This window comes from Haemaphysalis longicornis, unplaced genomic scaffold (genome assembly GCF_048455015.1).
Source record: "Haemaphysalis longicornis isolate Haplotype H1 unplaced genomic scaffold, Haemaphysalis longicornis Haplotype H1 scaffold_12, whole genome shotgun sequence".
In the NCBI taxonomy this organism is placed as follows: domain Eukaryota; kingdom Metazoa; phylum Arthropoda; class Arachnida; order Ixodida; family Ixodidae; genus Haemaphysalis; species Haemaphysalis longicornis.
Window position 1 is genome coordinate 119,942,585 of NW_027526225.1, and position 27,962 is coordinate 119,970,546.

The window sequence follows — 27,962 nt, forward strand, 5'->3', positions numbered from 1 at the left end:
CCCAACTCGGTGCCGGTGGCAGTGGAGAGAGCCTTGAGAGCACTTCGAGCACACAACGTGGCGCGCGCAAGCTCTGCGCCGGTGGCCCATAAGCTGTGGAAGCAGCGGGGAAAAGAAAATATGCGATAGCAAAGAGGTCAAGAGGTCATCGACCTCTCAACTAGGCGTTATCGACGAGTAGTGAACAATGAACGTGGCAAACGCGGTAAACGCCGCAAAAAGAGCGCGTTTGTGCGATTTGGGAGATACGCTTTCGAGAAGCTCTCGAAGCCATACAGCGTGGCTGGGAGTCGCATGCATAGTGTTGGCGTGAAGACGGTGAAGTAGACTGTACAGTAGCAGTACTGGCAGTACGCAGAACTTGGGCGACTTGGGTATGCTTCCGCATGGCTTCCGCCGCCCGCGCGTTCGTTCATCTGTCTACAAGTCGCGCTGCCGTCATTCTGACGTCACCACCTGGGCCTTGAATCAGCTGGTATCTTCCAGTGCTGCGCCAGGCTGCGCTATCACCGCACACTATCTCCTCACTTTCTCTTGTATCACGCAGAACGAAGCGTTTGTTGGCGGGGGAGGTGCGCGGATCAGAGCGTGCGTGCTACTCTGCGACGCTCTCGACGACGGCATGTCGCTTCGTCGCAGCAGATCGCCGCGATTCCACTGTAGTTGAGTGAGCGAGTCAGCTACGTCCCGTGAGTCTCATGGATCCCAGTGAAAAATCTCCGCTGTTGTCAAGGGCTATCAACCAAAAGGAAGGCGACGCCGTACGCAGTGGATGCAGCTCGCTAGTTGCGAGCGAAAACTTCTCAAGTCAGTCTTCCAGGTAAGTTTTTTTAAGCTCCAAACGTACTGTTGGAACCTAAGAGGTGTTTGCGTGCCATCGTTCCGTCATCCTGTCAGTACACGTGAGTCAGGTGGGTGTCTCGAAGAACTGCACCTGCGCAAGCACAAGTTCCTCGCGTCAGGGCGTCGAAAAATAGCTGTCGAACGTGTGCTTAACAGCATCAAAAGGTCGCTGAACTTGTGACATGTTGGATCCCAAATCACATGGGGGTCGAACGAGGCAGATTTACGTATGTTGACTTCTAATGAAGCATGCAGATATAAGAGCTGATCCAGTGCGCATGCGATACGGTATGATAGCGCGCTCTTGGCCAGTGCAACTGATTGAACAATGGGCGTCCGTGTACATCAGTGATGCGTAGTGCCCTGTAGCCGATGCCAATGCATAGCGCACCTTGAATTGGATAGCGTTGCGGGTCATGACACGTTTGTGTTCGCCATCTGCGATAGATTCCTTTGTGTGCTGTAATTGTTGACAAAAAAATCGAAATAACCTCTTCTACTTGTGTTGAATGCAAAATCACGTAGAAGTTGCCACAAAGCAGCTCTCGTGTTGATTCAGCCAGGCCCCTTCGGTCCCAAGCGTAGGACCATTGAAAATGGTGTCAACCAGTTCAAATGCAGCAGGTTCGGATCTCACTACACCCTTATGCTAGCTGCTGACTCGCTAACAAACAATTCTGAACGAATATCGCCTCACCAGTGTCCTACATATTTCTGCTTCAGAAATGTGGCCGAATGGTGCATAAGTTACAGAGAAAACAACTAATTTTCATCCATTAATTAATTAACAACTAATAGCCTAATTATCATTTGCAGCCAAGCAGCGACAGTCAACACGTCAGAAAATACCAAGTCCTAACTCTTCAACTATGCACACAAGTGCAACTATCTCAGCAGATACGCTACGTGTACCATAACGTATTATGGCAAGATAAGAAAGCACTTGTTTCTGCCTGGAAAATCACTGGTCAAGCAGCTCAGTGGCCAGGCAGGTTTTATCTCTTGCATCGGTCTGTGCTAGATCTTTGGTGCGCTATCATATTGTGTCAGGTGTTTTTAAGCAACGTCCCAGTATCCATCGGGTGCATGAAAGTTTCTTAGAATGCCAAGGTATGTTTTTTTTCCAGAAGCATAATCTAATTGTGTGTAAATTAGTTTTGAAATTGAAAGTGCTGTTGAAAAGGAAACATATTTGCTAGAAGAATGAACACTGCTAAACGTCAACACCCTATCTAATGTCGAAAAAAGAAAAACGTGGATGACATACGGAAGCAGGTTATGTGAACAGTTGGAAGAAAAAGTTTAGCAGCAAAGGTTTGGGAGGCACTTCTTGATGCACTCCACTTCTTTTATATCCATACTAGAGCACTGCATGGGCTGAAATTTCTATTCCCGGCCCGACACGGCCCAAGCCTGACAAATTTTTAACTGAGCCCAAGCCCAGCAGAATGCAATAAAATAAGCCAGAGCCTGCCATACTGTTGTTATATGTCCTCCCGAGTCCGACAGTCTGTAAATGTGAACTCGGAAGAAGTTTCCTGCTAGCCTAAAAAGTGCAAGCACAAAGCGAATATGACTACTTTGGATTTAAATTTCCTTTAAACTTGGACCAACCTTTGTACAAATTAAATAGCCTGACTTAGAAGCTGGATTTCCGACAGTCGTGGCACTTCTTTTGCCGCAGTCTTCGAAATCAAGAAACTCCGAAGATACCTTAAATGATTCGGAGAAAAGTAGATAATTTTTTTTTATTATTGCAATTCTTGTGAAATTTGAGCAGTTGATGCGTCTGGTTTCACCACTTCATTTTTGTCTTTCCCTCTAGTTATGTTTGCAGCATTATTTTATCTGCGCTTATTTTCTTTTTTGCCTTTAATCGTTGTCCTGAAAAAAATTCTTACCCGAAAAAATTATGGGCTCTGCTTCGAAAATTCATCCTTTGAACTCTGCACACAGTGCAAAGTCGAGGTCACGCTTGTTCTGTTTGTTTTAGTTTGAAAAGCAGAGGGAAAAAGACAACCGTGTTGTACGCTGTGGCAGAAGTGTCCTCGTTGTCTGGCCTGCTCTCTTCCACTATGCTAGCGGGGTGCAGACGTTTTTTGTTTTTTTAATCGATGTGATGGCTTTCTAAGCGCAGTCACCTTTTTATCATATCTTTTAATGTCGCCGTAGTGACTTTGAACTTCGCTTTTTTTGTTGTTGTTTTCATTAACCTGAAAGATCAATGAGAAAACTTCTTGTAAACAATTTAGAATTTCTGGCACGGGATTGCCGGGCCTCAGGCATTGCCTGGGCCATAGAAAATGCGTGCTAACCGGCCTGAGCCCGGCCAGCGGGCCAGTTGGGGCTTTCGGGCGGGCCCGTGCAGTGCACTGATCCATGCATGCACATAGCCACATGCAGGTTATCAAGAAGTCTCGGATTATGGAATTCTCTACACGTGATGTCCTCGAAAAGTTCTGCACTAGTACAGAAGAGCTTTCTTGGACTGATTTCTTCACACTGCTCGGTTATTTTGGTGGCTGCTTGATGGTTTATGGTCTGAAAAGTAAGCTGTCAGTGCTGTTAAAACTGGGTAACACAAGTTCATGGACTGAGTTCATGCTGAAGTAGCGGGAAGTTCAGTTCAGTGACAAGAAAAATACTTGGCATAACGTAAAATGTTGTATTCTAAATAGTGTGTATTGCAATTAAATGATACCCCATCTTCTGCATTGTACAGTAAAGGCAGGTAGATATTGTTGCGAACTGCAATGCATGCGAAAGCAAAATAGTGTCTATGGGTTCACACAGGTGTCTTCTGAAAAAGAAATCACACGTGACAGATCATCTGTGCATAAGGTGCTGATAAATGCAGTTGTAAGTGCAAGTGATGGCACTTTTGTCCCGTGTTTTTCGCTGTTTCATTTGGTGGGGGTTTCGTGTCATTGGTTTGAAGTGAACTCAAAGTAGTCACACAGCCTCCTAGAGACTGAGTTGATACCAGATATCTCGGTATTTTATTTTGTCACTGTTTAATATTTATTACTGCATGCATTTCGTGCCTTTCAAGGTACGGTTGTGGGAGTACTGAGAAATTTAGTCTCTCAGAGCTGAGGGGAGAAGCAGATCAGTCTAAGTGGGTGTGTAATTGTGGTTCTAGACCATGGCTGGTAGTTGTTATATTGCGTTCTTTTCCTCATCCTAAAGGAAGCCATTCCACTACCCTCCTGGCGAACATGGGCACATAATAGCTGACTCAGACACGGACGTGGCAGCGACGTACAGCAGGTACCGGTACTACAACAAGCTCGTCGATCCATCGCTGCAGCTGCTGGTATGCTCCTAGTACTTCTACAAAAGTCTAGCAGAAGTCTACAAATGATATGTTCAGTATAGTACGAAAGTTTGGTTTGTTGAGTCTGGTAGTGTGAAGGTGGGTTTCTGGCATGGAATTTTTTTTCTTTGTGGTTGTGAATACAAGTGGTTGATAAACCTCAGAAAGGAAAAGAGAAAAGCAAGGACATTTTTATTTCTTTGTTTTAAGAAGGGATGCAAAAGCGAATTACCTTCATTTGAAAGTTTGGTGTGTCCAGTTCTGAGTTGCTGCTCAGCATAAACCTGCGAATCAGAATGTTATTCTGTTGCAGTTGGTCAAGTTGATTCTCTGCTGAAATCTAGGCACATAATTTCAGTACTTCAGTCTTGGAGCTTTATAGTGCTAGTCCAGTGGCCTCTCCGTTTAAAGTCCTCGTTAGGAAGTTGGTGTGGTCATGTTACACCTCCTCTATCGTATCACACCCCTCAACTTAAGCCGTGCTCGCACAAATGTGGCACCGACTTTGAGAATAGCAGTGTAAACATGGGCTGGCCAGTGCATAAATTGCAATTGCAAGAACAGTGCTTCGGAGGAAATGAAAACATTGACCTGAGTAAATCTGACAAAGTGTGTGCCGCCTTTTTTTTTTTTTTTTTCATCTTCAACTGCTGTTTGATTCTTAAAATTCCACCTTATTGTCATTGTAGTGATATGCACAAGCTTGTATGAATACAGATTAACCAAAATCTAGCCCATGTTATACTTGCTTGAAGCTTGATACATGTCCCTGTGCTTTACACTTTGAAATATTGAGAGCTACTTCTGCATAATCTCCTAATTCTTCGCTTGCACTCGGGGCATGTGTCACCTGTTCACACGTGCCTTAAGAAAGGGATTTTTGCTCCATGTTCCACCTACTTGGCACCTTAAATCCAGTGAGCCTTTTTTGTTGACATCCAGTGCTGCACAGTAAAGAAAGTGGTAAATGATTTCATCTCTCGCTGATGCGACTGGAGATCTAACGCCTCTTGTTCCGCGATGTCTGGCCCCTGGTGCAGTCCATACCCGACCATGTCCTGCCGCCCTTCTTCCTGGTTCCCTTCTTCAAGACCTCGGCCGAGGGTGAACAGAGCAGCTTTGTCACAATGTCAGTGACCCCAGGGGAGGAGGGGAGGCGCCCTGTGCTGACCGTCCGCGTTCTCTTTCAGATTTGCCATTTGGAACACCATGATGGGCACGTCTTTGCTCAGCATGCCGTGGGCAATCTCGCAGGTGGGTGACCATGCCGAGCGATTTGCACACACAGGCTTCGTTATCCTTGTTATTACGTTGATGTGCATTTATTGAGCATTTTCGTTGTGCTGCTCAATTGCAGCATTAGTGAGCCGGGCGCGTCGAGGACCCCTGACAATGTAAGAATGCCGATCACTAGCCACAATAAGCCATGTCGCAAGCCAGGCCAAGTATGAATGGGACACTTCCCAGCTGTTGGGGTGGCATCCACAAGGGCATGCAACTGGAGCGACTGATTTTCTCCTAGTGCGTATCACTATGCAACTCTGTCACAGGCAAAACGTGCATCAGGGGCCACAAAAATCTTGATTTGATTTGCTAACTATGGAAAGAGTGCTTTCTGTGTTCTAATGCTTTACTTGCGACGTTTCAGTAAAATCATTATTTCAGCTACAGTGGCTGGAATAGGAAAGTGTGATTAGCGACATGCAGCGCCTGCGAGGCGCTTTGAAGCCGCCGATAGGGATCTGCAAGGGGGCGCGCGCGATCGTTTACACGTCGCCTGGTGAGGCGCACGCGGATCGTCTGCAATGCGATTGCCGCTTTGACCAGAGAGAAGCACTGCTTGTTCCCTATGCCGTAGCAAGTTTAAAAATACATTAGTTCCGCAAAAGCAGAGCCACAGCAGTTTTGTGCCGGGTCGCTCTACGGTGTACAAGTCCTGCAAAAAGAAACTGTCGTTGTTTGGCGTTCCGAAAGACACGCGTCTGTGTTGGCGCAGTGGCGACGAGAAATACCACGTACTGAGAAGCGGCTCAAGGAAAACACCGCTGTGTGCGAGCTACACTTCGGCGAAAGGTACATCTCGCGGCACACTGAGCATACCGTGAACGGAGAAGTTGTCTCAATCTACAGGAGCAGGCCTCGGTTGACCCCGGAAGCTGTGCCCACGCAATTTCCTATCTCCCGAAGTACCAGCCGAAAAACTTCCCTGAGCAGGAAGTTCCAAGCGAGAAGCGCACCCGCGGCACCACCTAGCATAAAAACGCTAAGGATGGTGACTCACCTGTGAGTGCAGAGTTTGAAGAACCCCATGCTTCTTTTCTGTCAAGAACTTGATCCTACTTCGGCAACATTGGGAACACCACACGATGAGTGTTTCACCCTTCACAGTGGCTTACAGCGTGTGTCGCACTGTGCTGGATAAAGCCAAAGCCCGTACACGCACCCTTCCACACATTGGAAGTATTTACGAAGCATCTGACATACTGAAGAAGCGTGCCACTCTCCCCATCTATGACTATCAAATTCATTTTGGTCCTCTAGCTGCACTTTTACACGAAGGCATTGAAAAAGGAGAAGGCATGCCTTGTCGTGAAAGGAAGAAGCACTTAAAGCTCAGTTGCCTCACGTAACAGCAGAATCGAAGGTCGAAAATGCTTTTCCGAAGACAATTTGAAAAAAAAAATGCTTGAGTTTCTTCACGCACACAAAAAAAGAACTAGCAGCGAAAGGCAAGGCCCATTGAGCAAAGAAAGTTAGTGGCTTCAAGCCTTTGTAATTTTTAACGATTCTTGAGAAATTCAACAAAAGTGAGCAGTTTTTGTCTGTTTGTAACGAGCACGTGGAAAATAAAATGTGTGTTTACCAGCTACCAGTCCACAATTCTCTGATTTGCGTCATAAGTGTCCGAGCCAGCCGGCTATATTCGGCTGTCAAAGCACGCCCAGTCAGCTGTAAACTTCGATTGTCGTAGTTCTTAAAAATATGACATTCATTGTATCTCAATTTGCGGGGCCACGTAGAATAGCTACCAAAGACGCTTTCTCGATGTGGTTATGCACGCGAATACATTCGTACTCCATATTCCGCCGCCGTCGCAGTGAATGTGTAAGCGTGTGACAGCGCCACCTGGATTTTCCTCGAACAGCGTCACGCGGGAGTGGGCGCGGTCACCACACTTTCCTATTCTAGCCACTGTATTTCAGCTGTCCAGGGGGGCTCTCGAATGTGTTAAATTTGTTTGAATTTGAACTGTGCTGGTTGCATCTCCTCTGTTGCAGGCTGGATTCGCTGGCGGCATTCTGCTTGTTCTGGCCATTGGATTACTCTGCCTGTACACAGCGTACAGGGTACTCAGCAGTCCTAGTCTTTTCACAGGTCAGTTGGCATCCACTGTTGCCTGGGTCACGAAACTAGAGTTCTCAAACTCTGTTAAATTTGGTGGGACAATGTTGCCAGCGGATTAGCTTCTTTTTGCTCATTTGTTCACACGACAGTCATGTATTAAAATAAGTTGGCCAATGCATTGTTCAGTGTTGTGAATTCAAATGCATCTCTTGCAGCAGTTGTTTTAATAGCAGGGCTGTTTAGGCCGAGCTTTGTCCGTCTGTCTCTCAAAAAAACCTTGAAGCCCAAGAAAAAGATGTGGTTAGGGAGGTCCCGGGAATCGAACTTGCTGTGAAACCAGCAATCTAAGCACTGGGCCACCCCAAAGGCCTGAGGGGTACGGGGTTAGCATTGGTGGGGAGCAATATCATGTGCAGCCAATTGGAAAGAAAAAAAATAGCTTCCCGTGGTGAGAATCGAACCTGGGTACCTTGCATCATGAAATCAGCGTCTATCCAATTGAGCTATGATTGCATTCTAGGCACACTGCATTTCCTGTGGATTCGTGGCGCGGGTATCAGCTTTGTACTTGGCCGCGATTGTCTAGCGCGTGCTTACACGGTCCACTTTGTGAGAGATGTGAAAGCCTGCTGACGAAATGATCCGGGCCTGCCAGTCTTGGAGAATTTTCAGCAGCACGTTCGGAAATAAATGTGAGGTGCAAGAAACGGGTCTCCGACGAAGGGACAGGGGCCGCCAGCTCTGCTGTTTCTCCAGACTTGCAACACTAGTGCAAGCTGGGCCAGTTTTTGGATGCAGAATGTGGCAAAAGTGCAGAAACGGGTATCATTGCCACGTGCATTTTTTACGCTATGGCTTGTGGTGTCGCAACTCGTGGAAGATGAAACAAGATTGGTAAGCGAGCTTGCCTGACGTGCGCAGGTGTGAAGGGGGAGCCGCTGGAGTTCTCGGACGTGTGCCGCCACTTCCTGGGGCAGTGGGGCGAGCGGCTGGCCATTGTCTTCTCCATGATGCCTCTGCTGGGCGCCACCGTGGTCTTCTGGGTGCTCATGTCCACCTTCCTGGCCAACACCAGCGTCTTTGTCTACGGTCAGTGGGCGAACCCAACTGGAAATAAGTTCACCCTAAGGTCTAGCTGCTCCGCCGGCTTTGCTTACGAGCTGTTCTCAAATTGTTGACTAGGAGGTTAGGGCGCATCAGGTGATATGCTAGTCGAAGCAAGGGGAAACACACAAAAGGTTAAAAGTTTTTAGCTGTGTCGTAGCCCTTCAGTATCTGAAGTCACCTCTCCCATTGTGTCAATATGGCACTTCACACCAGCCAATCCTGCTCTGCATATGTGGCTGTTAATGACTTTGATCAGTTTTGTGTAGCCATGAAGTTTCAATGGAAATGTAAGGCAGTGCGTTTTTGTGGGCATGTTCTTGGGGTCTTAGGACCCCAAGGAATTGGGGTCTTAGGACAGCATCTGGGGCTTCAATTCATCTGGGGCTTTCCAGCACTATAGATGTTTTAGCTTTATCAATCCAGCCGGCAGCTCAGGCAATATCTCTGTCTGCAGTACGAATTCCGATAAATGACAGCCAGCCGTCGGAAGCGGAGCGGCAATACATGATGGCAGCTTCACACAAGTAACAAAGGCGTGCCTACTTGAAGGAGCCATGAAGAGGAAATACAACTTCGTTTAATTTGAAAGAACTAGGATTCAGTATCTCATTCAGCCCCATTACAGCCACAAAAGATGTCTTTTTAACAAAAAAAAAGCAAGAAGTATTTAAAAACCTTCAAATTTTGCACCACAGTGATGTGTTATGAGCAACAATGACGTCATACGGGCCAACAATAAAACATAATTTTCAGTGCGTTAACTGCACGTTAGCGTGCAAGTGATGCGGTAAAATGAAACTAAAGGCCCCATTACAGACGTCCAGTCATGTGTCGTCGTGACAGGTCAGTTAGGTGGCCGCCAAGCGCACAAACAAGGTTCCGTGACGTCATAGAAAAGTTGCGGGAAATTGGCTAGGGGGTCGCGACTGCTTCACACGTTGTCTTTAATATCTCCGTTATTTGTTCGAAGATTGCGATGATATTGGTATCATTGGTATCGGGACTAAGCAGTCTTTCTAATAAATTCAACTTGTATTTTGTCTTCATGGCTCCTTTAAATGCTCTAGGTTTAATTTGTTAATGTTATTTCTTTTTCTTCATGTAAGCTTTTGTGTGGTACAGCCACTAAGATGTGCCATTAAATATCCTTGTAAAACCCAGGCCTCGGTAGGTAAGAAAGCCTGGTACTTAAAAAGTCTACTAGCTCTTCAGCGGTTTCCAGCTGCTTCAGCTGTTTCCATATGCTCCTCATAAGCATGCACTCCCATATGCATGAGTCAGGCTCACACCAGTTAAGTTTTACGACCTTGTAGTAAAGTGCCAAACATGTAGTACACGTAATCTTACGACTTTGCAAAAGAGCAGATGCTGGTTTGGTAAATACGAACATAGCCCTGTGACTGCACATTGAAGTTGACCAATAATCTGTGTTAATCTACGCGTGCAAGCACTACATTGTAAGGATATTTTTAACAGGCCTAGACTGGCACATTTCTCTCTTTTGCATGCAGCAATTGCATCACGAGCATTATGGTGACATTGAAATCGCAACACTATGCGTGCGTGCAGTGCGTAGTGCTTTGCATAACTGCAAACATGTTACGTCCTTACTACATTACGTTTTTAAGAATAAAATTGTGAATAATATTTCTTTGAGAGAGCACTAGAAGACAAATATCTTGAGTAAAAGTTAACAAGTCTTGAGAGAAAGCTAGGTTACATACGGTCTTATTGCATTTCAGATCACATTGCTGGTATCATTGGACCGGACGATCAGAGTGGTATGTTTCAAGCAATAGCCTTCCTTTTTCTGTGAATGCGTGTGTCTGTGTGTTGGTTTACATGCATGTTTTTTTGTTTGTTTGTTTAAGAACTGTTGGTCTGGTCTGTGTTGTGCGAGCGGCACCTTTCTGAAATTTCAAAGCAGCTTGATGCATACGAGAGTGCGTAGTACCCCACTTGAGGAACAGAGCTTCAAATTATGGGCACGAAATTTGCGGAAGGCAGATCTATGCACTTACAGCCTGCACTATTACTCATTTACCCAAAGAACCGCACACAAAAAAAAAGTTAAAGGGGCAGCTTCAAGTACCTAATCAAAATCACACATAAAGATACTAGAAAATTCAGCTTGAAATGACATCATAAGTGAGGAATAATTTAAGCATTTAATGTCTGTCCTTTTAATGTCTGACAATCTCACTCTGACCTTGCGCAACATAAGTTAATTGAAGTGGCATACCGTTGACGCCAACCACGGCACCACAACGATACCAAGGCTCACTTTTTTGTTTCAATGATCACCTACAACAGCTTCCCCATGCAAGTCTTCTTCTGCAAGTGTAAGCTTCTCTGAATTTTTCTCTGAAGTCTTCTTCTGCAAGTGTAAGCTTCTCTGAATTTTTTGTGCTTTGCAGTAATTATGCAGTTCTAACAATTCACGCTGCCACCACCCAACCGCAAGTGTCAGCTGAGAGCAACCATCACCTCTCAAAATGTTATCAAGCACACAAAATTGAACTCTTGCAGTAGCCACTTTTTTGGCTAGGGACAGAGGGCATTAATCAATTTTCAGAAGGCTGGTACAAGAAATATTTATTGCTGCGTCAGCAATCAAACCTCTCACAATCCAGAAACAAGGTTGTGCTGAACACTGTATTGTTGTAAATTATCAAAACCGCGTAATTTTCTCTCAGGGATGCCATGAATGGATTGAAATAAGCAGTGCCTTCCCTCCCTTTCCCCCCCGCTTTCTTCCTTGAAGCAAGCCTACTATGTGCCCAGAGCTATAGCGAGCAGCACTTTTTGGACACCATGTTCTTCTACAACGGGACGAACACGACAGACGACAGGATCCAAGACATCCTGCAGAGCAAGTACACGATGCCTCTAGTCCTCGCCTTCCTGCTGTTTCCGGTCATCAACCTCAAGTCTCCGTCCTTCTTCTTCAAGTTCAACGCGCTTGGTGAGAAACTCGACCTCGGACATACTCGGCAATCTAGACAGTCGCAACCCTCAGCACCATCACTCTGCTGAAATTATTGGCACGCGACGACCAGGACAAAAAACATTTGAGGACAACCACTCAGGAATGCTGTGAATTTCAGCGTCAATTGTGTGTTTTGTCAATTTAGATTCATCGATTCATTTTGATTCCAGGCTTTTAGTTATTCATTTGATAGGCATTATTTGATAAAACGGGCTCTGTGAAAAGCTCAATTTGTCTTCTCCTAAAAAAAAAAATTGAGGAACGAGTGCTCAACTGTGAATGAGTTTTCAACGCGGAAATTTGGGCTAGTTGGTGATACGACTTCGACATGGTAAAAGGCGCACTAGACGGGGACACAAGAAAAGACAGACACGGGACGAGCGCTCATCCCGTGTCTCTGTCTTTTCTTGTGTCCCCGTCTAGTGCGCCTTTTACCATGTCGAAGAGAATCAGTTACTGTGAATTTAAGCATTGGTTGTAAGTTTTATTGATTTAGATTGATTGATTTAATTTATAGGCTTCAATTATTCATTTTATAGAATGTTTTGAAAAGGCACCTTGGATGGGTAGATAGATGTTGACAGTTGCTGCCGCTAAACGAGGGTGCAGTGTATTGCTTCGCACAAGGGCGCAAGTACAGCTTTTGGCCACGGAAGCTGCATTCTCGATGATGGTGAAACACAAAATTTTTTATATAGACAGGGGAAGTTCTCAGCTTTTGTCCTGATGGCGTTGTCAGCATTGGGAATACTTCTGAAACTCTCCCCCAGCCTTGTGGGACGGCCGAAATTCAGAATTCTGGTCACTCATTACGCTTGTATTGTTGTCATGGAAGCAAGACTGCCACAGCCAAAAGGTAACGGTGCCCTTCTTTCAGGCACCATATCTGTGTTCTACCTGATAATCTACATCTTCGTCAAGGCCGCCAACTGGGGCATCAACATTGACTTCTCGGACCAGACAAACCTCTTCTATTCTCCCTGTGAGTAGCTGGGTGAAAAAAGCAAGAAGTCGCCTTGCACCCGGGCTGATGCTGTTTCCACTGAGGTTTTCAAAGTTGCTGGCCGGCGAACCCGTTACAAGTGACAAGCGTGCTCCTGCTGTTTCAGTGTTCAAGACCACCTTTCCAGCCCTCACTGGTGTCCTGTGCCTTTCTTTCTTCATCCACAACTGCGTCATCTCCATGATGCGGAACCAGAAGAACCCGGAGAACAACGTGAGTTGCTCTCTCCCACCGCCACTTTGCATGTAGCAGTCGGTGAAATCTCAGCATCATCATCATCACCACCAATTGTACCCTGGGGACACCTTGTGGGGTATTACATAAGGGGGAAAAAGCGCAACGGCAATACGAACATCGAGAGAATGGTCACGTAAAAAGCAACAACGAGAAAAGACAAAAATACACGCAGAGAAAAAATTTAAGGCTAGTGTGAAGCTGCCTAACCGTTGGCTTCTAGAAGGGTGAATGAGTAAACAGGTATATCTCCCTCTGCACTAGCAGGGGTGAGACAGCTGCACATATTGCGCAGATTTGATACAAATTTGTTTTCCTGTGCCAGGCTGCTCCAAAAGCTTGAAAACTGCAAAAATTGCTCCAAACTGCTCTAAAACCGTCTGAGAGCGAAGGATTTTAACGCTCCCGTCAGTTTCACTGGGGAAAAATGCATACTGACAGCTTAATTTTCCTGCACCCCCCAAAGGTGATGCTGTTTGTAAGGGTTCAATTGATTGATCATTCAATAAAAAACCCGCATAAATTTACCCCGAGATAGTTTTTTCGAAAGTAACAATGTCGGGTTGCGCATATTATATTCTGTGCATTTTTAAAGTTTTGTCATCGAAAACCATTGCCAAGTGTAGTAGAAAAAATACTTATGTGTACTGAGGCGACAAACTACTTGTGGAAGGTGATGGACAAACGGCAATTTTTGGAGCGCCGTATCTCCAGAACATGTGCTCCGAAACGGCATTACTGGGCGCCGCCATCTTGGTGTTGGGAAGATTGGAAAACATGGCCATCGGGCGAAGGAGTTGTTCGTGGTTCAGTGGTTCAGGCAGAGTGCTCTTCGCCGAGTTCTACCGTGGTTTTGGTTATGGGGGTGGCTAGGCTTACATTTAGTCGTTTGATCTGTTGTGGGAAGTTGCGGGACCCGAAAGAGGGGAGTTCATTAAAAACAACGTGGTGCCCGCGAATTCGCCGTGTTTCAGACTTGAGTGTGAGGCGCGGTGTGTGCTTGAAGTGAAATTTCGGACTCATTGCGGTGTTTTAAAACGCTGAGTTATTGCTGCCTTTGATAGCTAGCTTGCGACTGGCGGGAATGGGACGATCGACACTGCAGAAGTGCCGGCGCTGGCTACATCGCCGCAAAATGTTCAAGTGGTGTCCGATAGAGGGTCGGGCTATTAGGGCAAGCTAGAAGTAATGATTAATTTATCTGAAGTGAAATTTAATGCCAAAAGGGAACTGGCTAAACATACCAACGTTACTCAAATTACAATTGTAACGAGCGTGCACCTTAGGGGTTGGAATGGGAGGGCTGGTGCGGTGTGACAACTGTCACCTCGCTTCGCGCAACTTTTGCCGTGGCTCTACACTTGTGTGTAAAGCCACGTCTGGGATTACAAAAAAATAATTTCGGCATTCACATGATAATAAAAATGCCGTACGATTGCTTAGTTTTTCTTTTCGATATTTTCAACGGCCCTCCATACGCTATTTTGCATAGATTCTAAGAATTTAAAAATAGTTTGTAAAAAGGTAGTGCAGTTCGTACCTTGTGATAGCCTGGTAGAAAAAACTTTATTGAAAGGCTGTTTCAGTATTATGTATGTTCAAAACCGGTTAAAAATGCAGTTTCCCCCCCGAGTTGCCAAAAATGTGATCTTTTAGCCTCCTAAGGTGACAATAAATGTCCTTCTTCTTCTCCAAAATCTAGATTTCGCTGCTCCAAAAACTGCTCCCGAATCTGATTCAGCTGTCTCACCCCTGCACTAGGCAAGTGTAGTTGTCCAGATGCAGTTGCTATTTTGAAAAAAAAAAAAAAAAAAAAGAAAGAAAAAAAGGTTAGCCCAGTCATGTTCAAGAATAGTGGAGGAGGGGGAAAGGCCCAGAAAAAAACATGGGGGCTATTGAGGGAAAGATGTGTTTGGCCACGGGGTGGCCATCTCTAAAATGAAGCTTCCAAGTAAATTAGCGGTGTGGGACGCGTTTGAACCTTGCGGTTTTCCTGGGCATGCAAGTACTATACCAAGAATGAAATGACAGTCAAACCGGAACTCTGCCGGATTTAGCGCTAAAGCCAATGGAGCGTCCTGCTAGGTGCTGCTCGATAAACCTTGTACAATAGTCCATGGACCGAGGGAAAGGTGTTGCGAGTTTGGAATTGATGAATCGGTCGTGGGCTTTTGACGGCTGAGGTCATTGTCATTGGCCGATCCCCTTGAGTGGGTGTGTTGCTAGGCCAATGCTCAGCCTTAATGATGCTAGGGGACCATAACATTGAGCGTAGCGAAGTGGCGCAACATCAAACTCATTGTATACGAAATTGTGGGTACCGGTTGCCATTGTTAAACCTCGTAGTGTAACATTGGGGCTAACGTCGGACCACCGCAGACTCCATTCACAGCCGCAATATTCCATTCCAAACTGGATACAAGCCTGGCAGTTCTGGTGCAATGCATAGCGTAAACTAAACTTTATGATATGCTGCACTTTGCCCCTAAACTGATCTAAACGATACCAAACCACCCTTACGTATGAAAATTGATTGATTGATGATGAGGTTTAACGTGCCGACGCTACACAGGAGATTAGGAGCACCGTAGTAAAGGGCTCCGGATTAATTTTGACCACCAGGGGATTTTTAGTGTGCGCCGAAATCTTGAACGCACGGGCGTTTACACTTTTTGCCTCCATCAGTAAAGCGGCCGCCACGACCGGGAATTGAATTATGTATGCAAAGAATGGGTATAATTGAGCTAAGGAAATGCTTCCTGGTAAAAATAAATCGCAAGTTTGTACCAGGGGTTCACCTCATTTGCTTCATACTCCACCTCAACAAGGCAGGCTGGCTGCTTCTGTTTTCTGAGCGATTCTTCTCTCCTTTGGACGGCTTGCAGAAGCGAGACCTGTCGATCGCGTTTGGGCTGGTCATCAGCACGTACCTCCTGGTGGCCATTCCGTTCTACGTTAGCTTCCCCTTGGCCAAGGCCTGCATTGAAGACGTGAGTGGCCGTTTTGTGAACTTGCCACTGCGGCAGGACCAGCTTAATGAGGACGCCTTGAGCGTCTCTTTCCTCTGCCCTCCTTTTGTGCCATTTGCAGAATCTGCTCAACAATTTTGCCACCCACGACGTAATGGCCTTCGTGACGCGGATATTTCTCCTGGTGCAATACACGACGCTATTCCCGATGATTACGTACCTGCTCCGAGTGCAGTTCATGCACTGGGTCTACCGAACTGTCTACCCAGGGTACGTGTTTGCGTAAGGTGTCGTTTCTTCCCCTCCTGCTTCTAAACTCCTTCTTTTCGCCCCCCTATTTCAGCTACGCTGGCTGTTCCTCCTTCATGGGGAAAGTGCCGCTGAGGCTTGTTGAATGCAGTTAACATCTCCTATAAAGAATTGAATAAAAGTACTCGTAAAATTTTTACCTGTGAAAGCAAAGCAGTAAGATGATAGATTTCATGGGATGCATCTTGAAAATTTAGACTGCTTTCAAGTTGTAGTATCGTTTCCTTTTAACGCTTCTGAACAGTACACTGGTATGCACATTCTGTGGTGTGTGTGTCTTTTGGAAGGAACTCCTCAGCGCCTTTTCCTGTGGTTTTTTTCCTTCCGTGTCCCTGCCTGCGTGCAATGGTAACCCTGTCTATTTTTTTTTTTCCAGTCACAAAAAATATGCAGCATATAATGTATGATATTGAATTATAGAAGAGTAAATTTCCTTTGCAGTTGTGATTGTTTCAAATAGAAATTTCTGTTTAAAAAAAGAAATAAGCTGTACAGAAAAGTTTTGGGACAAACAAAAAACATAAGCAAAAACGTTGGTGTTTCTCCAGACAGGACAAACACGCAAGAAATTTGAAGTAAACATTTATACATATACTGTCGGTGCAAAACTCCTGTAAATATCAAATGCGTAACTGTGAAATTTCTTGACTTGCTAAAAAAAATGTTAGTACTAGTAGGTTTTGTGCCACTGTGCAAAGCAGTTCCTCGAAACATAAGTAGGCTACACATGCATTGCAGAAAACATTGGTTTCCTGCTCAACTCTTTTTGTTCATAGCACAGTTTCGGCTTCAATACTTTTGCATTTTCTGGGGCTTGTGTTGAACAGGGGTATCAGGTTCTGGGCTGGGTTGGCACACTGTCGCTTTCGGTGCTGAAATCCGATGGCGAGAAGTTGTCCTTGGGGTCAGTGCTGCTAATTTCAACCAAAAACTGGTGTGTGGAATCGTTCAAACCTCTAAAAAAGCAGCGTTTCCGCAACGCCGTAGTGTGCGATGCCGACACCATCTCCGTATCATCCGAGTGCCTGTCACGTGACATCGGCGGTGCTTTAAAACATCGTGGTGCACAGAAAAACAAACCAAGGAGGATTTTAATGTATTTACTACTCAGTAGGTAGTGCCAGCTCTCAGAGCGCACTCAGGAAGCGCCAAATTCGAATGGGAAAACATCAAAATTTGAACTTGAAAGCAGCAAAAGTATACTATCGATTTGAATAGGTGTGAGCAAGAAAGATAAAGACAAAATATAACTTTGGTTCATTAGAAAGGGTGCTCTGTCCTGATCACGATGATACCAATTTTATAGCAAACTTGGATGAGTATTTTTTAAGGAAAACACCTGAAGCAGTGGCGACTCTCGGGCCACTTTTGTGGCGGGCTTTCTGTCATGTCGCAAAATCCTCTTTGTGCGATTGGTGACTGACAACTACATAACTTTTTAGTATTCCTTCACTGCTGATGTCGTATAGCACAAAATTCTTAAAATTTTCGGTATTTTTTTGTGTTGAATTTTTTTTGTTAAACAGACATTTTTTGTTGTTGGGATGGAGCTTAGTGAGTTACCAATGGCTGGTTGTATAAAGTTGGACGAGGTTGCATTTTGTCGCCATGGCCCCTTTGTGTACGGTCTGTACATCCAACCAAGTGAAACAAGGCAACCCTCAGGCTAGACATGCAGTTTATCCAAATTATGCCCTATCTCACATCTGCAGCTTAATTTTAAGAACTAGCACACACCGGTCTTCCGAGAGTTCTGTTCTTCGTGCAAAGGTGTTTGAGTTGAATCGTGACAACCACGCTTGTCTCGTTGCAGGTTGAAGCAAGTGGTTGCAGTCAATGCTGTCGTCGTAACAATGTGTGTTCTCTTCGCAATATTTCTGCCACAAATTGGCACCATCTTAAGGTAAGCACTTTGTAGATCTTGCACAAACGTGTTCCGTGTCTGAGAAAACGAGCTATGCCCAACAAGAACACCGGGGAAAAAATATTCAAGGGCTTGAAATACCGACTTAGTGGTCAGCCTACTTTTTCTTTATCCGAAGAGCCCTGATTATTCTTTGTTTTTTTACTCACCAGCAGCAAAGTACAAAAAACAATTTTAAAGCTGTGTACTGTATCTGCTTGATGTATTGACATCTTGACATGGCAGCACATTTGCCACACAATTCTAGTGTGCAGTTTTTTTTCACGCAACTAGTTCTGTGGCTGAAAGGAAAAACCGGCTGAGAGGGGGATCGTTCTAAGCATCACTGAAATAAGCATGAAAACCACTGATAAATATTGTGTATGCACGAGTGGCATTTTAAATATACACGTATTGCGGCACATTTATCGTTTCTTCATGAAGCATTCTATGTATGATTTTGCCGAAATACTCATTTCTGCATTGCAAGCTTTAGGGCAGTTTTATCTGTCACTAAATTCCATCAGACAGAATGAGAGCCTTGCTTGAATTATAAACAAATTAAAATCAATCTTAACTGTACCTTTTTTTTCCGGATACTGGAGTAAATCAAACCACTAGTTATTGGTGACAACATTTCAATAGTTCGCATTTTCAGTGGCTTTCAAAGTGGTGTCATTTCTATTCCTGGCAAGGCAGACACGACAAATCAGTTGTAAAGAGTGTGCACCACTTATAGAACCCATGCTTTTTAGAAATACTGTACACAAAAATTTCACATCACCAGTTAAGATGGTGATGGTTTCATGAAGTGGGTTGCAGCAAACAGTTTATGGACAGAGATAAAAATGGGTAGGCGCATGTCATCAGTAACATATTCAATGCACTTAGTTGTGAATGAATCTTGTCCAATTCTTATCGCAGTGAGATTCACATTGTAGATAATTGTTCGAAAACAACTTCAGGACACTCAGAACGAATATTTGCGGTGATTTTGGCTGCCAGAACCCTACTAAAAACGTGTGTTCTGTTTTTTTTTTTTTTGAACGGCTGTGTCCTTATTGTAACTGCAGACAAAGCATGCTCTTGGAAAGGCATGCTATTGGAGCTGCGTGGAAAAATAAAGACAGTGCAAATTGTAATGAGTAACACAGAGCCAGGAAATTTGTGGCCTATAGACAGTGGAATTGTGATCATTGTTGGCCAATCACTGACACAATTGAAATTGCAGATTTTATTTATTTGTTAATTTTACCCTCAGGGCATACAGCAGTCTAGAAGGGAGGGGCTTACATAGAAGAGCAAGAAGTTAAAATCATGCGACAAGCTTTCGACGATTGTACACATACAAAATGCAATGTTTGAAAAAAAAAAAAAAACTTGCATTTTCTGCAGCACACTATTCATCTTTTGTATAGCTACCAGTTACTTGCCTGCACCGTATCCGCACGTGATTGCTTCTAGTACAGTCTTCACCTGCACTGTACAAGTCAACTGCTTTTTCCACAATATATATAAAGGTGAAGAAGGGGCAAGGACAGTCCTATGCGCCTTGAGCGCTGCCTGTAGGGGCGCCACTGAAATCCCCCTAGTGGCCCGTTTCCAAAGCAGCCACGGGAGGCTCCAGCCCGCTCCCCGCTGTCGCCGTTGCTTTTTCTGCATGTTCATGACTGAGGTTTACCATTTGTATGCGTTGGATATACATTTATGTGGAGCAGTCCCTCTGTTCGCAAAGGTGGTGTGTTTACGAGAGTAAATCTTTCTGATGCGATCTTAGTGTGGTACATTTGGTCTGTACAAGCGCCAAGCGTGTGTCACAGGCCGGAGTCTCGAAACCGGCTTGTGCATGGAGCTGATTGTAATTCCACTGCCCTGAAATTTACTAAGAGTGTCTCCTCGCCGGAAGTAGCGTTTCCTCAGATGTTCATGCTACAGCTATACACCATGATGTAAATCGGTTTTGTGCGCATACATAATCTAGTGGAGCACTCATACCTGACGGCAGGCAAGTTACGCTTGCCAAAATCATACCTTCTATATAGATTGCTACCCTTGGCAGGCAAGTGTGCCATAAATTTCACGTGCATTCCATGAACAGAGTAGTACAGTGAATAATACAAAATTACACCCTAAGATCTGCACCTGACAAAGACTTTTATGCTGGGTCGTCTTGTCGTGAGGTGAGCGCTCGCAAACAGTCATCATCTGCTACCGATATCCTTCGCGAGCAGCGCAGAGTCTGGCTTCTGGTGTAATCCACGTCGGCGACTAAGTGTTTCTTCGAAGCATCGTCATATGACACAGGGAGCCAGCCTGTAGAATCTAGCAGAAACTGAAATCAGGGGGCCTTTTTAGGTACCCCACTCTTCCAACCTTCTATCAGCTCTGAACATCCTACCCTGTATACTTAAAAATACATCCGCCGAGTGATCAGATGTTTGTTGAAGTCGAAATACAAAAGTAAAGCAAATGCGCAGCTTGTGTGTGATTACTGAAATGTTCATTCCTTGATTTCGCTCCGGATTCGTACACAGCAATGGTTAAGCGTCCCCCGTTCCACCCAGCCCATGTCTCACGAAATAGCAGTGCATTTCGCATAGTTGGTCTCCTGAGTCCTACCTGGCTTAAGTTTAGACGAACGTCTTTAGCATTTCAGAAGCTTCACTCGGTTTTTTCATTCCCATCCAAGCTATTCTGTTTCTTCTGTATTTTGTAATGAATGGGCCCAGGATTGGCGTGAAAGTCACGAGTCAGTGGCCAGTGCGTGCGCAAGTAAACGTTGCTTTATGCATGACACGAAGGAAGCAGAAGATAGGGCACGGAAGCAAGGACGCGAGGCTAAAGATATAAGCGTTACGAAAGGCAAGAGGCTAACGGCAAAATGTCCGCAATAAAGAAAGCAAGCGTCCTACGGGGTTTTGTGGCAGCCCCTCGAGGTGTTGAAGTCCCGATGCGTGCGGAGTCGACGAGGACGTCATGGCGAGGCTGGCTCGATGACCGGCTCTAGGCCCCGTCGTAACCAGGCGCGGGACGTCGGGCAGGCATCGTCCACCTTTCCGAAGAGTCACGGCTCGAGGGCGTAGCAGCGGGTGTGAGCGGAGGGTTCCACCTCTAGGTGAATCCGGACCCGCGCTCTCTCGCCCAGCGCGTCACCAGCTCCAGGCACGGCCAGCCCACGGGTTGTCGGGATCAGCGGCGGACGGCTCTCGGGAACAGCAGCGGTTGCGCTCCGGGTGTTCCCCGAAACGATCACAGGGCCGCGCTCTCAAGCCCAGCGCGTCACAGGCGTCCCCTGATCACCGGCCTGGTTCGATTTTTCTGCACGCACTCGTCGCAGCTGCGCGCTCGGTCTCCTCTTCCTCTTCGTCCACGGGCACTTCATGACATATTTGCAGACCATTTATTTCGCCGTGGTTTCATTAACTTTCCTTGGATCTTGCTGTAAGGCATGAGTGGGCACATATTTCACGACACGGAGCCTTGGAATGTACTAAAGATTTTCACGTGGCCTATATTGTGACGGGGCAATCCAGACGAGAACGAGAACGACGACGCTCGGCTCCAGACTGGCGCTGCTGCTTACCCCAACACTTCCCAGCTCTTTCTCACGTGTAAATAGCTGTAAATATACATATCCTTGCCACGTAACAATATTCTTACAAAAGCCACAGGTTATTGTCAGGTATTAAGTAATCGCATCCGCGGAACATATTTTCCTACAACGTATATATTCGAAACAAAGCCGCATCAATGTGCATGCTGCAAAACGAAACCGACCTCTCACTGTTCCAGTATCAGGTCTAAACGAGGCTGCAATAGAATTCAGTTGTGCCTGACGTGTTCGAAGGGGACGCTGGTGGTATGCTGCTGCTGCTGCTGCCGATGCCCGTAAGAGCAACCAAGAAACGCTCAGAGCCGCCTCCCCGGGTGACTCTTGTTGGTGTTCGAGCACTGTACCAAAAGGCAGCTATTTTTTAGGTGCCCTAATTGTACTATTTGCTTAAAGACGTGACCACAACAAGTTGTTTAGGGCGTTGAAAGGCACAGAGAAGCGAAAGAGAACCAAAACACTGCATGAGCCCCTATTAGCCGCGCAGCAGTCATCCCATAAACACTGCGAAGAAGCAGCAGCAGGCGGCGCAGCGATCGTGAAACTCAAGGTGTATAGTCAAATGCATTTCCTGAACTGTGAACACCTAGAGTTGTCTCATAGCAAAGAATCCTGCTAGGTGGTTTGTGTTAACTGCAGTGTGTAAGTCACGTGGGCACAAGAAAAAACAAGACAACACAAGCATTGTTCACTAACTGCTTGATCATTACAGTGTCAGTGTCCTTAAAGGTCACTAAGTGAGTGCAAACGCTGACTACAGAACACTCATTTCTGCTCATGACGATGATAGGGACTTCAGTTCGAATAATCACAGAATGGCCGTCTTGTCTCGAAATAATTTCGCTTCTCAGTCTCATCTCAGTGGCAGTCAACCTATGCGGTCCCCCCCACCCCTTCTGAAATTGCAAAAGCAGGAGAGTCAAACTACGCTCAAATTAAGAGACCAGAGCTATTTTTTTACAGTGTTCGTGTGCGAATAGGAACTCGTGGCAAGCCATTTTTAAAGGAGTACTGACACAAAATTTTCGTGTTACATTTTTTTTTTCGCTGTGGGTGCCTGCCAGCCTAGTAATCATAGAATGGTGCCTTCAATGGCCAACCCCAGCGTAAATAAAAATTTCAAATTCCCTCCAGCTGACGACAACGGTGGTTGAAAAGTGAAGCTTTCTTGCATGCGGAATTCAAATGGCAAAATGCCAAAGTCAAAGCCGCTGCAATCATTCTCCAAGTGTCAACGTTCAGAGTGAAAACTGCGTGCGAGTCAAAGTCTAAACTCGGACGACAGCAAATGAGTCCCTGACGAGAAGGCTGAGGCCCGCCCACCCATCGTTGTTGTTCAGAGGGAAGCATTCAAATTCACTCATTTAAAATCCAAACTGCTTCGACTGTGTCAGAATGGCACAATCGGGTAGACGCCGGCTTCATAACGCAACAAACTCAGCTTCAATTCTGATCACGGGAAGCATTTTTTTGTCATCATCATCATCATGTGCCCCCCCCATTGTGGAAAGTTGGCTGTTCTGCAGTCTGTTTTAGGTAACAACACCGCCATCGGTGAGACCCAGAAAGCTTCGCTTTAATTATTCACTGCCTCGTTTATGCATGTCAGTTTCGGTTTCAACAATGCAAGCGCCAAGGCGGCCGCCTCGACATAGGGGCACCCTTAACGTCACTGGTCTCGTCACACATGCCCGCACAGCGTGACGCCACTCCCAAAACTGTGACGGGGTGCACTAGGCGTAACAGCATGCACCAACAGCAGCCAGTGCCTTGGCTGTGTCACAGGAGCCCTGACGTCGGCAGTTTTGGACGAGGCACTCCATATGTCATGCTGACACCAATTTTGAAGGGATGTCCGTTTTGACCTTTCTCGTGTGTGCAAAGATTAGAATTGATTTAAAATATGTTATACTCAACGGTTACTGCTGAAACTTCCTGGCTGCTATCTCCATACACAGAGGAAGCTTGTTACGTAGTAATCTTAGCTTTGAAATGTCGCGTCAGTACTCTTCTAAGCCTACCTGGGTGCTTGTCCGCTTGCAGGTACTGTGGCGCCCTTTCAGGCCTGGTGTACATATTCTCCCTGCCCTGCATCATCTACATGATCGCCCTACGGCGGCGCCAACAGCTGACCGTCCCCACAGCCCTCGTGCACAGCTTCATCGTCCTGCTCGGGGTGGCCAACATTTTCTCCCAGTTCCTACTGCCATACCTCTGAGGGGGAGGGTCGGTTCACACAGCCGGTATCGGTACGGTAATCTAGTGCATGCGGTAAGCCTTGCCAGGCCAAGAGGGGGGTGGTACCACACCCTACACTCGTCCAAGGCCTCGTCACTGTGTGTATGGCAACCATTTCGTGTGACGACAGCCACTACCAAGCCCACATTTTTGCTCGGCCCGCAGTGGTGCACTCGGGGTAACTCCGGTGTAAACAAGGTGCAAGTGAGTCCGCTCTTGAGGGGTCACTCCGGTGTAAACAAGGTGTAAGTGAGTCCGCTCTTGAAGGCGGCGGAGTTAAAAAAAAAAATCACGTGCTTCCCATTTTCGTGAGATTATTTCTTTTGTTTTGTTTCTTTTTACCTCTCGTAGACCCTTCTTTGTTTTACATATCACGAACTAGAATCTGGGGTTAAAGTGTGTGCCCTTGGCAGCTGACGTGTAGAGTCGAGGGCAATGCGAGTTTGCCTTTAACTTTGAGAAAACAAAAGCATTGCTTCATGAACCAGTAATGAAAGGTGCATTGGAGTCGTGTGCAGAAACGCAGCTCTCTAAAGGTGTTGACAGTGTGAATGGTGCTCAGCTTGTTGTGTATTGACCCACCAGGTGTACACATAGTTCGAGCAACCACCCTGGATATCACCTTAGTACAGGGGACTTATGCCTGTTTCCTTTTTACATGGAGTCACAAACTTTGCATGGTTTGTTTGGAAGACAAATGTGAACGTTGTGCAATCTCTACTGTGCACAGAGAAGTACCTGAGAACAGTGTCGTTGCTTTTAGGTGACTACTTTGCTCATACTCTCAATGACTGCAGGTACAAACTTCCTTGCCCCCTTGCTCTGGCACCTGCGACCCCAACAAAATGTCGTGTAATTCGTTGTTCTGTCGAGGTATGTGATGTTGCCCGTGGCATAGAATCCAAAATGCACTGTCGCTATTTTTCTATGCTAGTTTTTTTTTTTTTTAAGGAAAACCAAATCACTCCTGCTGATGTAGCATGACGGCAGTTCAATTTTGACTGAAGCCGTCGGGGACGTGTTTTACTACCATTCTCGCATATTTTTGTACAATGTGAATACTCTAGAAGTAGTGCAGTTTTTCAGAATGCATGCTGGTGTTTTTACTCTCTTGTTGAGCTGATGAAGCGTGTTGAGATTTTATTTATCGTTGATTGTTAGAAATTGTTTCAAGTGATCATTGTTTTAGACTAGATGCCGTGTAATGACAATCACGTTTTTGTGACTTTTTTATCATGGGCCTACTTTTTAATGAGTTTTTTATCACAGTACATAGATTGCGAAACAGCATAATGCTGGCATGCTAAAGAAAAAGTATTTAATCATTGTGCTACAAAGCACTGTCAGAAAACAGTTGTATTATGGGAGACATCAAACGGTATTGCCTTGTTTTCCTTTGTAATTTGAACAAATCAGTCATGGAGATTTTGGTATTCAATACCTCCTCTTTTAACGCTACCCTTTGAAATTATCCATGGTGCTGCATGTAATGTCAAATTGTTTGTTTGGGAATGTGTTCCACGTGGAGTGAATGTCAGTGTAATTACTTTGTCTTGTTACACATAGCAACTTCAGTGCTTTTTGTATTTTTTATGTTCCTGCTTGACATTGTTTCGAAAAGGGGCACTGTCTTTCGTTTGTGGGGTTTAAAACCTGGATGGGCGTGCACCGGTTTGTTGGCTGCTCATCCTTCACTCGTATAGTTCAGTATTATGCCATGTTTGCGGGGCACGGACATTGCTAGGAATACTGCAGCATAAACCGTCACCCGGTAGGGTCGAAAACGGTGCAGAGCTGCTCTTCAGGAATATTAAATTTGCATGCTTTTACGGCACCATCTTTTTTTATCCAGGTGCCACTGAATGGGAAGCTCGGATTTCACCACAGAATGTGATGAATAGTTTCAGATACCCCCCTTTGGTGCAGAAGTTGCCATTTCTAATGTTCTCTCCTTGCCATAGTATGCGAGCATTATTCCTATGTGTATATGTGTGTATGTGTCTATAGAGAAAAGGCAGCGACCATGACTGTTGCTAACGTTTCAGCAAAGAGACTTACTTGCCTTTGTCAGGGCAAGTGTATATGTATGTACCGTATTTACTCGCGTAATGAACGCATTCGCATATGAACACACCCCAACTTCAGTCATCAAAATTAGGTTTCTTTTTTTACGCGGGGAAAAAAGCAGGGAAAAAAACGCACCCCCAACTTTTCAACCCTGCATTCCCACGAATGGCCGTACTGTAGCGTTCCCTTTTCACTCGCTCCCGCTGATGATGATCGCACATGTAAACTTGAGCCATCTCTCGGAGTAAAAGCGGACAAACACTCTGGTACGGCATTGTGGGACAGCCAGTCACGACGACGCTCAGTCGGCTCAGTCCGCTGAGCGTCTAGCCCTACTTCTTTTCGTGATAGTGTAGTACTTACTTGCTTTTCTGCTTGTCTTGCACCTTTCAGTCGGCGATGGGTCGAAATGGCAGTTACACGGCCAGTTTTAAGTTAGACTCTGGGGTACGCAGTTCAGTATGGGGACCGCCCTGCCGGTATAGACATTTAGGAATTGATGAAGTGAAGCCTTGACAAACCAAGACTAGTGTAGTTCCATAAAAACGCTGTTTGTTTACTAATTATGTACGCGTATGTTTACTGCGAAAGGTAGGTTATCTAATGCATTATTTTTTTTTCATTGCGGCTTTCTTTCGTCACTTCTAAAAGTTTCCTGAACATTACCCCGCATAATAAACACACCCCCAACTTTACTTCTGTTTTACGTGAAAAAAAGTGCGTTCATTGCGCGAGTAAATGCGATATATATGTATATATATATGTGTGTGTGTGTATGTATGTATGTATGTATGTATGTATGTGTGTATATGTATATATATATATATATATATATGTATGTATGTATATATATATATATGTATGTATATATCACGGTGTCGAACTGGAACCAATCGAAACTGGAACTGAACTGAAAAAAATAAATAACGCTTATCGGTTCACAGTGACACGCTTCGACTATTTGTTGTTGATATAGTGCGCTCAGTGTCATTCTGGGAGTTTTCTTTACGTACCACGATCCTCGTGATCGTCCAGACTTTACCCCTCTGATCAATCACTACACTCGGTCTCCTCAATTATCAGGCCCGGATCGTCCGCAGACTGTCCGGCACTCGATCCGGCGCTCGATTTTCCCATGTATTCGTACGGGACTTCTGGTCCGAACACAGTCCTCGGACTGCCCGCGGACCATCTGCGACGGGTAAATGGAGGATACCCATTAACGACGCCCAACTCGAGGAAATAAACTCGCACCAGTATTGAAATCGTGTGCTGCTGCTGATCGCGCGCAGACGAAATACCGCTCTCGGCTGCATGCAGAAGATATGATACATATGCCTTGCGCTTCCACGTACACGTCTCACGGTGACTGTGCAAACATTGTGCATCAACACAAAACGAATGTTGAAATAAAGAAAGGATTGATTTTTGATATTGCATAATAGCTCACTTTTGTACATAGCACAAAAAACGTAATTTAGTATTAAATTTCTTAACCCATTGGCAAGGGTGTCTTGTATATCATCCCACTTGATGGATGGATGAATAAACCTGCTAGAGATGATGGGAGAGACGGGGAGGTGGCGACCAGGCCGTGCCATCCAGGGGATATTTGTCTCTTCAGTAGGGCCGGGCGTCCATTAAAAATTTTAATCCGTGTAATTGGCAGGCATTAATCTATTAATTGATTATTTAATCGGTTCGTGCGGTTTACAGGAAGAATAGGAGAGGATAAGACCAGTTTTAACGTTCGAAGTGCTTTTTCTCGCTATTACATCTTCAACACGGAGGAGTCGAAATCATATTCTCACATTAGAACAACGTCACATATGTGTGTCCAGGTGGGCTAAAAAGACTAAACAGACGCTCACGTGGTGCAGACGAGTGAACAAAGGAGCCGCTATTTCTTGAAGGAGCAAGACCGGTGCCTCGGGTCTTCGTTGCCACTACATGCAGTTGTTGTAACCATGGTACTATAACAATGCATTATTGCTATGTAAGGCGATGACTTCAAACGTGCTTGCGCAGG

The 27,962-nt window shown here is 45.4% G+C and overlaps 1 protein-coding gene across 1 annotated transcript; it reads left to right on the top strand.

Annotated features, from left to right (window-relative positions):
- Window positions 1–32: 32 nt before the first annotated feature.
- LOC144163420 (neutral amino acid transporter 9-like) lies at window positions 33–26,877 on the top strand. Its single transcript, XM_077694400.1, has 14 exons — window positions 33–820; window positions 4,033–4,159; window positions 5,200–5,288; window positions 5,350–5,413; window positions 7,438–7,534; window positions 8,426–8,593; window positions 10,354–10,392; window positions 11,376–11,576; window positions 12,478–12,582; window positions 12,710–12,816; window positions 15,723–15,827; window positions 15,928–16,076; window positions 17,929–18,018; window positions 23,672–26,877. The coding sequence occupies exons 1-14, from the start codon at window positions 699–701 to the stop codon at window positions 23,844–23,846; spliced, it is 1,638 nt and encodes a 545-aa protein (XP_077550526.1). The 5' UTR covers window positions 33–698; the 3' UTR covers window positions 23,847–26,877.
- Window positions 26,878–27,962: the final 1,085 nt, after the last annotated feature.

Coding starts and splice junctions, on each gene's coding strand:
- LOC144163420 (XM_077694400.1), top strand. CDS start 699: ATGGATCCCAGTGAAAAATCTCCGCTGTTGTCAAGGGCTATCAACCAA. Junction 15,828..15,927: donor CCAAGGCCTGCATTGAAGAC/GTGAGTGGCCGT, acceptor TGCCATTTGCAG/AATCTGCTCAACAATTTTGC. Junction 18,019..23,671: donor CAAATTGGCACCATCTTAAG/GTAAGCACTTTG, acceptor GTCCGCTTGCAG/GTACTGTGGCGCCCTTTCAG.